At 46.1% G+C, this 14,918-nt stretch overlaps 2 protein-coding genes and 1 non-coding gene across 4 annotated transcripts in view; 1 reads left to right on the top strand and 2 right to left on the bottom strand.

The window, feature by feature from the left end:
• The window catches only part of TSGA13 (testis specific 13), a 45,057-nt gene extending 32,373 nt beyond the window's left edge, over window positions 1-12,684 (bottom strand). The window contains exons 1-4 of the mRNA XM_061640331.1: window positions 11,956-12,684; window positions 8,396-8,547; window positions 7,642-7,742; window positions 614-673 (exon numbers count right to left, since the gene is read on the bottom strand). Coding sequence (XP_061496315.1) covers window positions 614-650 — 37 coding nt within the window. The 5' untranslated portion in view covers window positions 651-673; window positions 7,642-7,742; window positions 8,396-8,547; window positions 11,956-12,684. The remainder of the gene's footprint in view (window positions 1-613; window positions 674-7,641; window positions 7,743-8,395; window positions 8,548-11,955) is intronic.
• On the bottom strand, window positions 444-578 carry LOC133363534 (small nucleolar RNA SNORA1). Its single transcript, XR_009757701.1, has one exon. It is a non-coding gene; the product is annotated as a small nucleolar RNA SNORA1 (small nucleolar RNA).
• Window positions 12,428-14,918, top strand: part of LOC133390128 (uncharacterized) — a 40,600-nt gene continuing 38,109 nt past the window's right edge. For both annotated transcript variants that reach the window (XM_061638070.1, XM_061638069.1), the window contains exon 1: window positions 12,428-12,675. In XM_061638070.1, coding sequence (XP_061494054.1) covers window positions 12,567-12,675 — 109 coding nt within the window. In that variant the 5' untranslated portion in view covers window positions 12,428-12,566. The remainder of the gene's footprint in view (window positions 12,676-14,918) is intronic.

The following is a 14,918-nucleotide window of genomic DNA, read 5'->3' as shown; positions in this document are numbered from 1 at the left end:
CTTCTCCCCACCTAACCCCATCTTCTATAACCAATGGCACTATAAACATTTCTTCCATTGTCTTTTCTCCAAGACAACCCCAAGATGACTCCAAGTGCGACGTTAGCGTCGCACTTGGCGCAACGCTGGGGTGCGCGCCAAGGCACTGCCTCAGGCAGCTCTTCCCCTTCATATATCAATTTAGGAGACAGATGTTTATTATCCAGATTCCCTTTTAAAAAAGGTAAAAAAAAAGTGTTGAGCCAAATGGAGAAAGCCACCCCTTTCTTCTCTTTCTGCCAACTCTTTTCTCTCACTGCATCCATCCAACAAGCTGCCCAGGGGGCGGGGGCAGAAAGAGGAACAGACTAATCTTGCCAGAGGTCTGAACTCTAGAAGGCCACATGGAATTAGGCTAAGAGCCACATATCCACCACAATTTAGCCTATAAAACCTCCGGATAAGGTTATTACAGGTCTCATTGTCACCAGTGTAACTTTATCTCACAGTGATGGAAGCGTAACCTGTGTTTTCTATAGCCTCGTTGCTGAATTCAGTCACAATGAAATGTGCCTATATTTAGTAAAACCAACAAGGCCTTTCAAAAACGTCCTTTTCTTGCCAACATACTTACTTTCAGTTTGCTTCATTTCTTTTAGTTTCGTTTTCATTTGTCCTTAACGGTAGGCTGACCCTGCAATTTCCAAGACAACAAAACCAAATCTATTCAGTGAACTGTTGATTGACAAATAAGATAGAGATGATATAGTGTGTGTGTGTGTGTGTGTGTGTCAGAGCTTGGAAAAGTTACTTTTTTGAACTACAACTCCCATCAGCCCCAGCAGATGGGAGTTGTAGTTCAAAAAAGTAACTTTTCCAAGCTCTGGTGTGTGTACACATATATCACTGATTTCATTTTTTCACAATAAGTAAACTCATTTGTCTGAGGACTTTTTAAAACTATTTTTTATTGTTTTCAGAAGTAATGTAACAAAAAAGTATCAAAATTGTGCCACTCCACAATAGATTTATTTGTGAAATTAACGACTCATCAAACCTGTTATGCTAAAAGTATCTTTTTTTTGTTACTCCCGATGAAGTTAATGCTTTTTTTAAAGGGGAAGAAAAACATGATTTGACTGGCCAAATGGGAAGGGCTGCAGCTCTGTGACAGAACATCTGATTTGCACGCAGAAGGTCCCAAGTCCAATCCTCAGCAGTTCCAGGCTGAAATGGGAAAAGCTTCTACCTGAAACCCTGGAAAGTCTACTGTCAAGGTAGATAACACTGAGCTAGTTACGCCAAAGATCCAAGTTCGTGTAAGACAGCTTCCTATATACAACTCTAGGATTTATTGCCTCATTTCTCTTTGGGAAATTCAGAACAGTTCCTGCAGATGTTCCAGAAGTCTCCTGTCCAGACAGTCTCCAGACTGAGACCCGCCTAGATTTAGAGCCCATATCATCATCATCAAACCAAAAGTCACCTGGCAACATAGCGATTGGGTTACAGAAGCCCACAGCGGTGAAATTGCCTCAAGCAGCTGGGCAATGGAACGTCACTGTTTGTTGTAGAACTTCGGGAGGTGTAAAGGTCAGAGTGCCACGTGCCTCCATAGGCATTTTCAGTGCTGGCACACACATCAGAGTGCCCACTGAGAAAGAAGTTCCACTGGTGGGAAGCTGATGCGACTGCCACACCGCACCTCTCCCTATTTTGGAGAGGAGGATTTTGGGCAGACATTCAAACCAGCACTGGGAGCAACAGTTGAGACAGTTAGAGGAAGCGTCACAAGATTCCATACATGGAACAGAGATCTTTTACCTACAGTAAGTGCCTACGGATGGGAGAATGTTGGGAACATTTGCTTGTCCCATCATAGTTTTGCAACAGCAGGAAAAGTTGCACCTGTTAACAGAGATAGCTCCTTCTAATATTTGAAAATGGCAATGGACTGCCTTCAAGTCGATCCCAACTTATGGCGACCCTATGAATAGGGTTTTCATAGTAAGAGGTATTCAGAGGGGGTTGACCATTGCCTTCTTCTGAGGCTAATCCTCCCCAGGTGGCTAGGGCCTGCTCAGCTTGCCACAGCTGCACAAGCCAGCCCCTTCCTTGTCTACAACTGCCAGCTGGGGGGCAACTGGGCTCCTTGGGACTCTGCAGCTTGCCCACGGCTGCACAGAGGCAGGGCACGTAACCCCTGAGCCACTCACTGTGGGGGTGATCTTTAGCTGGCCCTTGACACCCAGGAGACACGAGCGGGGATTTGAACTCACAGACTCTGGACTCCCAGCCAGGCTCTCCTCCCCACTGTGCTATTCCAGCTGTTCTTCTAATATTTAAGGGGAGTGAATTCCAAAGGATAGGGCACAACACTTGTGCGGAATGTACTGCCTGATAGACAAAACACTGACATTTCCTACTAAGAGATGTAAAGATAACATTGTGATCGTCCCTCTCGTGCTGCTGTCTAGACAAGACAGGAAGCACAATGAAAGAATGGCTGCACTTACTATGGCAACATGCTGTATTGGAAAAACTGTCAGAGAAAATAAAAAAGCATCACAACAAGACAATGGGAAGGACAACTTTTATGGACAATGGTATGGGTTTGTGCAATGGGCCAGAACTGAACCAAACAGATTGTTAGCCCCAGCTACTCTAGGAGACTTGCTGGGATGAAAGATAAAAATACAAGCCATGTTATCTCGAATCTTAGAACGTCTTCTGTTACAGGAGAGAGAAAAAGACTCTTATTTGTCACGTATCACAAATTCACATAATATGTCATACCATGGATGTTTATATTTGTAGTTGTTAATACTGTAAAAGCAACTTAAAAGGTTTTTTTTTTTAAAGCACAATAGTCCCATCCCAGGGACTAGCAACATCCTTGAACATTTACCACCTGTGCATCACCAGAACCATAAGTGTGTGTACTGGCACAATCTTGAAGGTCAACTGTAAAATCCCATTCCCCAAGGGACAGTTTCCAAACCTGACCCTAGGCTCCCTCCAGAAGTCATATAAGATGCTTTTAATTCAAACTGGTCTTTGATGGCCTGGAATCAGTGACCAGATGGGGTGCAATTCGTTACTGTATTTGATGGCTTACTTAAAAGATTGCCATGCCCCCTCCATGCCTATTTAATCACTGTGATCTGCAGAACTTGAATGTTTACAAATGCCACACAATGCTCATTCTGCACTTGCAAGGAGTCATTATTTTAGTGTGGCCGCATCTGTGCTCTAGAACTTCCTGCCTATTGACAGTAGACAGATGCCTTCACTATACTGTTTTGGGCATCTGCTGAAAACTTTCTAGATTTTTTTTAAAAAATGAAGTATTTATAATCCGCACTTTCATAAAAAGTATATTGACGCAACCCAAAATGTTAAAAAATGATTTATATTTGTTTTAAATTATTTATTGATTTTTATCTTTGTTTTTAATGATGATTTTATGTATATTTGTTTTTAATTGGTTCGTGCATTTTAGTCATTTTTTAAAAAAAAAATTGTACACAGCTTGGAAAATTATTTTGAGCAAGCTGTTGATAAATTTTCTACATTTTCCTCAACTCCTTATTTATTTATTTATTATTTAATTTGTATCCCGCCCTTCCACCCAGCAGGAGCCCAGGGCGGCAAACAAAGTGCTTAAAACAATTTAAAACATCATATGTTGTGCGGAATGGACCTCCTGATAAGATGGTATCTGCAGGAGGCCCTCACCTGCAGAGCGCAGTGATCGACTGGGTATATAAGGGGTAAGACCGTCCTTCAGGTATCCTGGTCCCAAGCTGTATAGGGCTTTGTACACCAAAACTAGAACCTTGAACTTGGCCCGGTAGCAAATGGGCAGCCAGTGCAATTCTTTCAGCAGCAGGTTGACATGTTGGCAATACCCTGCCCCAGTGAGCAGCCTCACTGCTGCATTTTGCACCAGCTGCAGATTCCGGACGAACCTCAAGGGCAGCTCCACATAGAGCGCATAACAGTAATCCAGCCTGGAGGTTACCAATGCGTGGGCAACAGTGGTCAGGCCAATACTTGCTGGGTGTTTGAAAAGAACATCCAAACTCCAAATTGCGCCCAGAGTGCCAAGGATTCTCAGGCCCTAAAGCAGTAGTTTTACAGAGCCGGGAGAATCATAATTATTTTATCTAATTTATTTATTTATTTATTTATTATTTCATTTATATCCCCCCCTTCCTCCCACCAGGAGCCCAGGGCGGCAAACAGAAACGCTAAAAACACTTTAAAACATCATAAAGAGACCTTAAAATACATTAAAACAATTTTTTTAAAAAAGCTTTAGTGCAGACTGGGATAGGTCTCAACTTAAAAGCCTTGTTGAAAGAGGAAAGTCTTCAAAAGGCGCCAAAAAGATAGCAGAGATGGTGCCTGTCTAATATTTAAGGGGAGGGAATTTCACAGGGTAGGTGCCGCCACACTAAAGGTCTGCTTCCTCTGTTGTGCGGAATGGACCTCCTGATAAGATGGTATCCGCAAGAGGCCCTCACCTGCAGAGCGCAGTGATCGACTGGGTATATAAAGGGTAAGACGGTCTTTCAGGTATCCTGGTCCCAAGCTGTACAGGGCTTTGTACACCAGAACCAGAACCTTGGCCCAGTAGCAAATGGGCCACCAGTGCAATTCTTTCAGCAGCAGGGTGACATGTTGGCAATACCCTGCCCCAGTGAGCAGTCTTTGCATTTTGCACCAGCTGCAGCTTCCGGACCAACCTCATGGGCAGCCCCACATAAAGTGCATTACAGTAATCCAGCCTGGAGGTTACCAGTGCGTGGGCAACAGTGGTCAAGCTAAATCAGATAAATTAGAGCCAGAGCAGCTAGAAAGAAAGTGGAAATTATGGTTTTCTTTTGGATTAACTAGTGGTTTGCCCCCTCCCCCAGTACTTGAGAAGCAATATCTGCCATTTGGGAGAGCTGCAATGTAATCACTTCCTACTGGTCTTGGGGCTACAATGGGGTCTTTCCACTGGTCTTCAAGCTACTGATGTTACCTTTGAAAAAAGAGAAGCAGCTGCCTCCCATTCCACAAACCTAGCATGAGAAAGCAACCTCAGTTCATTCAGGGGAAGGGCCGTCGCTCAGTCTTGTATGCAGAAGATCCCAGGTTCAATATATGGCGTCTCCAGGGAGGGCTGAGAGAGACACCTGCCTGAAACCCTTGGGAGCTACTGGCATTTAGTGTAAATACTGAGCAGTGGCAGCTAGTGGCTCCCTGTCAGTAGGGCAGTGGAATCCACTCTGGGTTTTAGTCCAGACGTTCAAGGAGCTGTCTGGGGTGCTAGCTTCTTGAAAATTTGGACTAAAACCAAGAGCGGATTCCACTGCCCCATTGACATGGAGCCACTAGCCACCACTGATTATGAACTAGTTCAGCCTTTCCCAAATAGTGGGCCACCAGATGTTGTTGGACCACAACTCCCATCAGCCTCAGCCAGCATTGCCAATGGTCAGGAAAGATGGGAATTGTGGTCCAACAACATCTGGTGGCCCACTAGTTGGGAAACATTGAACTAGTTGGACCAATGGTCTCACTCAGTACAAGGTAACTTCCCTATCTTCATCTGAGGCTCTGTCTTCATCTGAGGGCAACAAGAACTCCAGAGGCCAGGCCAAGCCTCTTTCAGAACAAACCGTGTGTTAGAACATCCTGTGAACATGTGGCCCTCCAGATATTGTTGGACTACAACTCTCATCACCCCCAGCCAACAATGTCTGGAGGACCAGACATCCCCCCTCCTTTCTCAGAGCCCCTCTAGATTGGTGAGGGTATATTTTGCAGATGTGTTCTCCAACATGTCGTTGATGCAAAAATAATAATTAGTGGTGGATTTCTACTGGACTGTTGAAATGGCCTCGAACCATCTCGTTCTTGTACAAACACAGGATTGAGGGTTCTTGCATACTCCTCTAGTTCGTATCTACACAGAAAACTTATATGACGTTGTGATCACCTGAACTTCCGCAGTCTTTGCCAGCAGTTAGATCTGTCTAGGCAAACTACAGTCAAGGCCCCATCAAAGACCATACTAAGGTTTAGGGATATCTTGGGGAAAATAATGGGAGTACAACAGTGGAAGAATTTTTATACTTATTGATTACACATTTCTTTACATATACAAGTCACACATAAGTCTCTGGCCATAGCCAGTGAATCAGAACCATGTAGGTCAGGGTCAAAGTCCTGACTGGTTACAAGCACATAATGGCATTCATAACACTTCAGTGGCCTTAGCCAGTAGCTCTCTTATATAGTCTGGCTCAGGATTATCTATTAGGCTTATATATCAGAATACATAGCAGTATACAGTTAACATAGTTTATAAAAGTATAAGGTTCTATTACTTGATACATTATACAAATTACATTGCAAACAAGTCATGTTTTCAAAGAAATTACATTTCCCAGGGCATATTCCAACACATTTCTTTCTCTTATCTGGAAAGAAATGGAATGATCTCAGCCTTGTAGACAGCAAGCCTCGAACCTCCAGCTAGCAGCATGGCAGCACATTGGATTAGTCTGTAAGACTGATCCTGAATGCAGAAACCTCTCTCCCTTTTATAAGAATTCTTATCTCCTTACCATCTGCCTTCTCTCTGAGACAGCAAACGCCTCATTGTGCTGCCTGCCAGGGTCAGCAAACGGGACCTTATCATAATAGTTAGTCAGTTTTACCAAAAACAAGTGTTGTCCACGCCATATAAGGAGTTTCCTCCTCTGGCACCTACGTGTCCACAGGGAGCTGCAGCTGGGAGCTATGTGCCATTATTTATTTTACTTATTTATTTATTTATTGCACTTGTATACCACCCCATAGCCGAAGCTCTCTGGGCGGTTTACAGCAACCATTATCAGTACTTTGGCAGACTGCCCAGAACTAAGAAAGGAGTGGGGAGCAGAAAAACCTTTCCCTTTTTACCTTTTTTTAAAGCTACAAGGAGCTCTGCATATCTGGACATATAATATCCTACACATAAGCTTAATACATATACTGTATAGACTCTTAGATGAGAAATAAATATTTTGAACATGGGGCCAGCCCACACCATCCACACATCATCCTGCTTGTTTAGCTGTTCTGTGACCTCCCCCAATGTTAATGCATCACTACGATCTGAAGGGGCACTCTTGTGCAACGAAAGTGGAAGGGGGGGAAAAAGCCACCAAACCAGACCATTTGTGGCATTAAAAGATACAGGATTTCAGCAGGAAGTTACAGGACATGCACGGACTGGGAATGAAGCAATACGCCTGTCCCAAAATGTTTGCAGGTGCAAACAGTATTTTATTTATTTCTATTTGTTTATAAATATATTTGTACACCGCTGTTTCCTTTAAAAAAACAAAGTGGTTTACGATGAGTTTTTAAAAAATACCCATTCAGTAAAAACCATTAAAAATACTGTAAAAACAGAAATCAACTATTGCAAAACACATTTTCTTAATTGCCTGCATAAGCCTGGCGGAACAGAAAGATTTCAAAGGTGAGATTGTGTATAACTGCCCCGACAGCGTCGTGAGCACAAGTCATCCCTAACAAGGACGTATGAAAGGATTCTTAGATCTTAGTCTTACGGTTAACCTGAGAGCAGGTCCAATATTTTTCCTTCCTATTTCACACCTTGTGCTGGTGAGTTGGAAACTGGTTCTTTCTGCTTCGTAGTCCAAGGGATAAGCATGGAATTCCAAAGATTTCAGGGACGTTTAATTCCAAACACATACCTGCAAGGACAGAAATGCCATAAGCCAGGGACAGGTAACCTGTGGCCTCCCAGCTGTCCAACTCCTATCAGCCCCAGTCTTGCAGTCAGGGATGATGGGAGATGGGAGTCTGGCAACCTCTAGAGCAGCCTTTCCCAACCAGTGCGCCTCCAGATGTTGTTGGACCACAAATCCCATCAGCCTCAGCCAGCATTGCCAATGGTCAGGAAAGATGGGGACTGTGGTCCAACAACATCTGGAGGCACACTGGTTGGGAAAGGCTGCTCTAGAGGGTTACAGGGTCTAACATCTTCACTGTATATATTAGGTTCACTAATATATTCTCTGTGCATGGAACTTTATGGAGTCCAAACAGAACTATCCATGCACAAGAGAAGGGTAACAGCAAGCTGGAGAAGCCTCAGGGTTTGCAGAAGTATATATAAAAATGTAAAGCTATCCCCTGCCCCAAAGTAGGTCAGCGAGAACCATGAAATGTTGATTGACAGTTGGCAGAAAAAATACCGATGACTGGGAGGGGCCGTGGAACGGAAAAGTGGGTGGATGGAACTCTGAACAGCGGCAACCCACACAACGTTTTGCTGCAGGACCTGCTTGTATCCCAGAATCCTCTACAATATCCTCAGTGGGCAAATCAATGAGAGAAGGATTACCTAGGAAATTCCTGGCTCACCAGATAGTGATTGTCTCTGTGAATGCCAGGATCTGTGCCTCATAGCTGACATGAACCGACTTGAGGAATTGTTTTTCTTAGGAACACAAAATATGCAGCTGCTCCTGTCCTCCGGACCCAATTCTGCCGAATCTGAAAGAAGCATTAAAGCCAGCTTTCCCCAACATGGTCAACAGCTGCTGCTGCTGGGAGCTGGTAGTCCAAAACATCTGGAAAACGCTAAGCTGGGGACATCTGGTTTAAGCTGTCCAAAACCTGGGAGAACATCTTCCCTGAAAAATCCCCCATTTAAAAAAATGCATAGGAATCTCAGGAAGTTGCCATTGCACCCCAACTCTGAATTCCCAGAATTGCTGTTTTCCTAGGAATTAATGGCCCTGAGCAAAACTTGCCCAGTCACAACAGGCCTACTTGCAAGCACCATTCCAGAGACTCACTCACCCACCCCTTTGCTTGCACACTGGGATTTCTAAAGATGTTTCTGTCACTTGGCTGCAGTCCCATTTGCTTCTCTTCCCTAACTGTATCTACAACCTCACGCTGCCCTGCTGTTAGCTCTGGCTGAATTGCCACATTAATATTCAGCAACACACCCAGTGGGTATCAGCATGATTAGTGGTTAGAGATGATGGACAGATTTTCCCTTTTGACCCCAAAGGGGCAGAAGCTGAGAGTGGCTCGCCTAGGACACCTTGTAAGTTTGTGGCAGAGGCAAGATTTCAGCCAGGAACTTCCTGTTTCATAGCTCAGTCTCTTAGCCGCTACACCAGTGGTCCCCAAACTTTTACTCCAACGGACCACTTGAAAATTGCTGAGGGTCTCGGCAGAGCCCTGAATGTTTTTTTGTGCCTGTTGTAGTTTAATTCCATGGAATTAAAATTGTGGTACAGTAAAATACAATGTAAGAAATAAAAGACGCAATAAAAATATAATCAAAAATCAATATGAGTATTTAACGCGACAGATGTGCTGTCCCCCATCTTCAACCATGAATCAACAGGTGGACATGGACCACAGTTCAGAGGCCTATGTGCTACACTACACCAAACCAGATCTCTACATTTTTTTATCAGGGGTGGGGAAGTAGATCCGGCTGGGCCCTAATCCCACCCACCCATCCATGGGCCACGTTTGACAGGTGGGCAGGGCATCAGGTGACTAACACAAACATACACAAAGCTTTGACAGGAGACATGAGAGTAAAACAAAACCATCCCTGCAAATTATTATTCAGCTTGCTCAAGTTACAGGAAGATTTCAACTGAACATCAGAAAAAATCTTCCTAACTGTTAGAGCAGTATGACAATAGAATCAATGACTTGGGGAGGTGGTGGGCTCTCCAACACTGGAGGCTGGACAGCCACCTGTCAGGTACGCTTTAATTTGGACTCCTGCATTGAGCCAGGGGTCAGACTTGATGGCCTTATAGGCCCCTTCCAACTGTACGATTCTATGATTCCATGAAGCCAAATTTCGCTGAACATCAGGAAAAACTAATAATAGAGTGGTACAACAATGGAATCAATGACCTAGGGAGGCGGTGGGCTCTCCAACACTGGAGACCTTCAAGAGGCAGCTGGACAACTACCTGTCAGGTACACTTTAATTTGGACTCCTGCACTGAGCCGGGAATCAGACCTGATGGCCTTACAGGCCCCTTCCAACTCTACAATTCTAAGATTCTATGAAGCCAGATTTACATCAGGAAAAACTAAAAGTAGAGCGATACAACAATGGAACCATTGACCTTTGGAAGTGGTGGGCTTTCCAACACTGGAGGCATTCAAGAGGCAGCTGGACAGCCATCTGTCAGGCATGCTTTAACTTGGATTCCTGCACTGAACAGAGGGTTGGACTCGATGGCCTTATAGGCTCCTTCCAACTCTACTATTCTATGATTCTATGAACTCACAATACATGCTACAGAACAGAATGTTCAACGTTTCTGCTGTTAATGTGTCACAGGATCCTGATGAGCAATCACTGTATCATTCATTACACAGAAACACTTTCTCTACCACAGCAAATGTAATACAATAAAATACAATTAAAAATCATACAGCATCTAGCACAGTGCAGTACAATTGCTACATCAGGCAGAAAACTTGTGAATGGGTCTGCCAAGACCCTCAGGGATTTTCAAATGATCTGTGGGAGAAAATCTGGTGTAGGCGGTTCCTCCATTCCTATGCTTCTGTTGCATTTTACAAAAATTGTAATTTTTAAAATACATATTCTATTTATTTACTGTTAAATTTATATCCTGCCCTTCCTCCCAGGGCAGCAAAGAAAAACACCGAAAGTACCTTAAAAACATCTTAAAAACAAAATACTTTAAAACATGTTAAGACAAAACAAAAAGATCTTTAAAAAAAAAATCTTAAAAAGCAATTCCAGCACAGATGCAGACATGGAAAGGTCTCTATTTAAAAGGCTTGTTGAAAGAGGATATGCTGTTTTTTAATACTGATGTATTGTTTTTTATGTTATTTTTGTATCCCACTTGAACATTTCTTAAAATATAAAATAGTTTAGAACTGCTTTCAATCAATTCAATAAACAGAATCAGTACAGAAAATTGGGTGTTAGAACAAATTAAACCAGAACTGTCACTAGAAGCTAAAATGATGAAACTGACGTGATCCTACTTTGGACACATAATGAGAAGACATGACTCGCTAGAAAAGACAATCATGCTGGGAAAAACAAAAGGGAGCAGAAAAAGAGGAAGACCGAACAAGAGATGGATTGATTCCATAAAGGAAGCCACAGACCTGAACATGCAATATCTGAACAGGATGGTTTATATCAGATGCTATTGGAGGTCGCTAATTCATAGGGTTGCCATAAGTTAAACTTGAAGGCACATAACAATAACAGAAAAAGTGCACTATTGCCAGGAGAGTGGAAGGTCAATTGCAATTCTGTTTGCTGTATACAGAGGAACAGCAATGATTATGAGGGCCGCAGTCAAGGTCCAAGCAAAATTGCCATCCCCCCCCCTGCACCCAGCCATAGGGGAGGCTTGTGTGGCTCAGTGGTAGAGCTCCTGCTCTTGATGCAAAACATCCCAGATTCCATCTCTAGATGTGGCTGGGAATGTCCCCTGTGTGAAACCCCAGACAGCAGCTGCCAGCCAGTGCAGCCAATATTGAGCCACCCACGGTCTGACTCAATATAAGGCAGCTTCCTAGATTCATCCTTTTGAACGTCACAGTCAAGAAGGCCAACGCGGCAGTGATGAAGCCCCAGTTCAATCCTGTCTGGAAACAAATTTGGCTTGCCCCCTCTTGATTTTGGTCCCGTGGGCGAGGAAGATGCACAGAGGGCTCAAACCCTTCCGCTGAAAGACTTTCCTTCCGCCCAGGGTGCTACATAACCTAGGGCCATCCTAGGATGGGTTTCCCTCCAGTGCACTCTGCCTATGCTCAGGAACTCCTCCGCCTGGGTAAGAGATGTGTGTGCTGCAGGGCCTGATCCGTTCCACCCAGGGGTGTAATCGTCTGGGGTCTCACGCGTGTGTGTCTTAGACCCTTTACCTTTTGGGGAGCAGGCAGCCTACCTCTCCAGCATGAAAGTGGAGCATGTTGGCCACCGAGAAGAGTCGTCTGGCATGCTTCATTGTCCTTCCCTGCTGATTGGAGCCAATCCGAGCGAAAGGAGAGGAGTCAGCCACTGAGAAGACTCTTCTCAGCAGCTAACACGCCCCCCTCCCTTGTGGTGGTAGAAGGCATGACCAAGGATCTCATTCTCAACCCAGCAGCACAAAAATAATAAGAGAAAATAAAAGCCGGGGGAGGGCAGTGGCTGGGACTGTCAGGAAGAGACCCTCTCCTTCCGAATGTGCCCCTGCACGGCTGCTCCCGACGGAGACGGCTCCCCAGGGACTGAGATCTGTCCAGAACAGCCGCGCCTTCCTCCCCCCTCTCTCCAGCCCCCCCCCTCCCGGCGCCAAGTCAGCCGGAGACAATTCCCTCGGCGCCTAAGGTGAAAAGCGAAAGCGAAAGGGGATCGCGAGCGGAACTGGCCATCCTCTGCGCCCCGCAGCTGGCCGGCACGATAGCGTCGCTCCTCCGGCGCCATTCCGCCTCGCTGCAGGGCGCTCAGAGGCGGAGAGGCGCGGAACTCCCCGCCGCCCGCCTCGCGCCCCATGGCCGGCCTCTGGCGGCCACTGCTCCAGCTGGGGGCGGCGGCGGCGTGGCTCTGCGCCCTGGGAGCGCTCTCGGCTGTCCCCGGCCCGCCCGAGTCCCGAGCACAAGGTACGTAGCCCGAGGCGGGAGCCGCTCCTCCTCGACTTCCTCCGCGGCACTTGCGCCCGGGGCGAGGGCGACCTCTGCGCGCCGCTTTACGCGCGCCCTCCAGCTGCTTTGCCTAAAGGTCGCGTCGCTTGCTTTCCCGCACGCCAAACCACCTCTGCCCTGCAGAGGCGTTCACAGCGGACTATCTTGCAGGGGTGTGTCGTGCCTTCGGACCTCTCGTATGCCTTCCCAGCCGTGCGACGCGGAGATGTTTAGCCGCAGGCTGCACTGCAGGGCTGTCAGCGGTGATCCCGATTCAGCCTCGCCGTTGGGCATTCCTGACCTCATAACGCTGCACTGCCTCGCAGGGGTGTGTCAGGCACCTCTTTCAGACTCTTTTCCTCCCCGGCCCTGTGCAACCTGGAGCCTGCAGGCCATGGGTTGTCATCGATGGTGCCGCTTCAGTCTCAACGGCATCAACGACCTGCCAATTTGTAGTGCTCAGCTAATAATATTGGACTACCTTGCAGGGTTGGAGCACACCACTTTGCCCCGCTAACTAACAGCCTCCCCAACCATTCTGTAGTGCAGAGATAGTAGCCCGCTCAACTACCTTGCAAGACTGCACTTTATTCATTTAAAGATTTTCCGCCTGCTCCCGTCTTTGATTGTCAGGTGGCTAAAGGCATTTAAAAACCAATAATGCTAATTTCAGCAGGGGTGGGGGGTTTGTGCCTTCAAGTCGATTACAACTTATGGCGACCCTATGAATCAGCGACCTCCAAGAGATCTGTCATGAACCACCCTGTTCAGATCTTGTAAGTTCAGGTCTGTAGCTTCCTTATGGAATCAATCCATCTCTTGGTTGGCCTTCCTCTTTTTCTACTCCCTTCTGTTTTTCCCAGCATTGTTGTCTTTTCTAGTGAATCATGTGTAAGAGCCAGTGTGGTGTAGTGGTTAAGGTGTTGGACTACGACCTGGGAGACCAGGGTTCGAATCCCTACACAGCCATGAAGCTCACTGGGTGACGCCTCAGCCTCAGAGGGAGGCAATGGTAAACCCCCTCTGAATACCGCTTACCATGAAAACCCTGTTCACAGGGTCGCCATAAGTCAGGATCGATTTGAAGGCAGCCCATTTCCATTTTTCAGTGAATCCTGTCTTCGCATGTGTTCAAAGTATAACCTCAGTTACGTCATTTTAGCTTCTAGTGATAGTTCTGGTTTAATTTGTTCTAACACCCGATTATTTGCCTTTTTCACAGTAGGCAAACGATAAAATTATGAAAAAGCCATGCTATCATAATTCACTCTGGGGCTTAATTACCAAGTGGGTCATGGAGGTATTGCAAAAAACGTTTTGCATCTTATTCGTTGAAAAGGGCTGTAGCCCAGAGGGAGAGCATCTGCTTTGCATGCAGGTCAGTCCCCAGCGGCATCTCCTGGTGGGCTGGGAGAGAGGCTTCCTTCCTGAAATCCTGAAGAGCCACTGCCAGTCAGTGTAGGCCACACTGAGCTAGATGGAACAATGATCTGATTCAGTATAAAGCAGCGTCCTGTGTTCCTGTGGTTTGCTCTGGAAAGCGTAAATTCAGGTTAAATTTGGGGGGGTGAGTGGAGTGTAGGCTGGCATTTTGTTGCTGATGATATCGTGTGGACACTGCACAACAGCACTGGACAACATTGCAAGGTTGTCGTAAGCCACCCCGTCTCTGCTGCCCCTCCCATTTGCAGTTTAGGAATGGTAATGCAAGACGGACCAAAGGGCGGGCAAAAGCTAACCAGCCTCAACCTCTCTTCTGCTTGCTGTATGGGAAATAATAGCACTGTCCTACATCACAAGGCTGGTGTCATAAACCCAGAAGCACCAGCCTTTATTGCAGGGGTGGATACCCTTTTTTCTGGCAAGGGCTGCATCAGCTCAGAGGTAATCTCTGGCGCAGCAGAGGGACAAATACTTGCGGTGGGTGGATTTGGAGTAAATATTGGAGGGCTAGTGTGGTGTAGTGGTTATGCAGCCTTTCCCAACCTTTGGGTCCCCAGATGTTGTTGGACTACAACTCCCATCACCCCCAGTCAGCATGGCCAATGGTCAGCAATTATGGGAACTGTAGTCCAGCAACATCTGGGGACCCAAAGGTTGGGAAAGGCTGGGTTAGAGGGTCAGTCTGGAACCTGGGAGACCAGGGTTCAAACCCCTGCTTGGCCCTGACGCTCACTGGGTGACCTTGGGCCAGTCACTGTTTCTCAGCCTCACCTACCTCA

Source organism: Rhineura floridana, chromosome 8, assembly GCF_030035675.1.
Source record: "Rhineura floridana isolate rRhiFlo1 chromosome 8, rRhiFlo1.hap2, whole genome shotgun sequence".
NCBI lineage: Eukaryota > Metazoa > Chordata > Lepidosauria > Squamata > Rhineuridae > Rhineura > Rhineura floridana.
The sequence above is the reverse complement of the archived record's forward strand: the minus strand, read 5'-3'. Positions and strand labels throughout refer to the sequence as shown.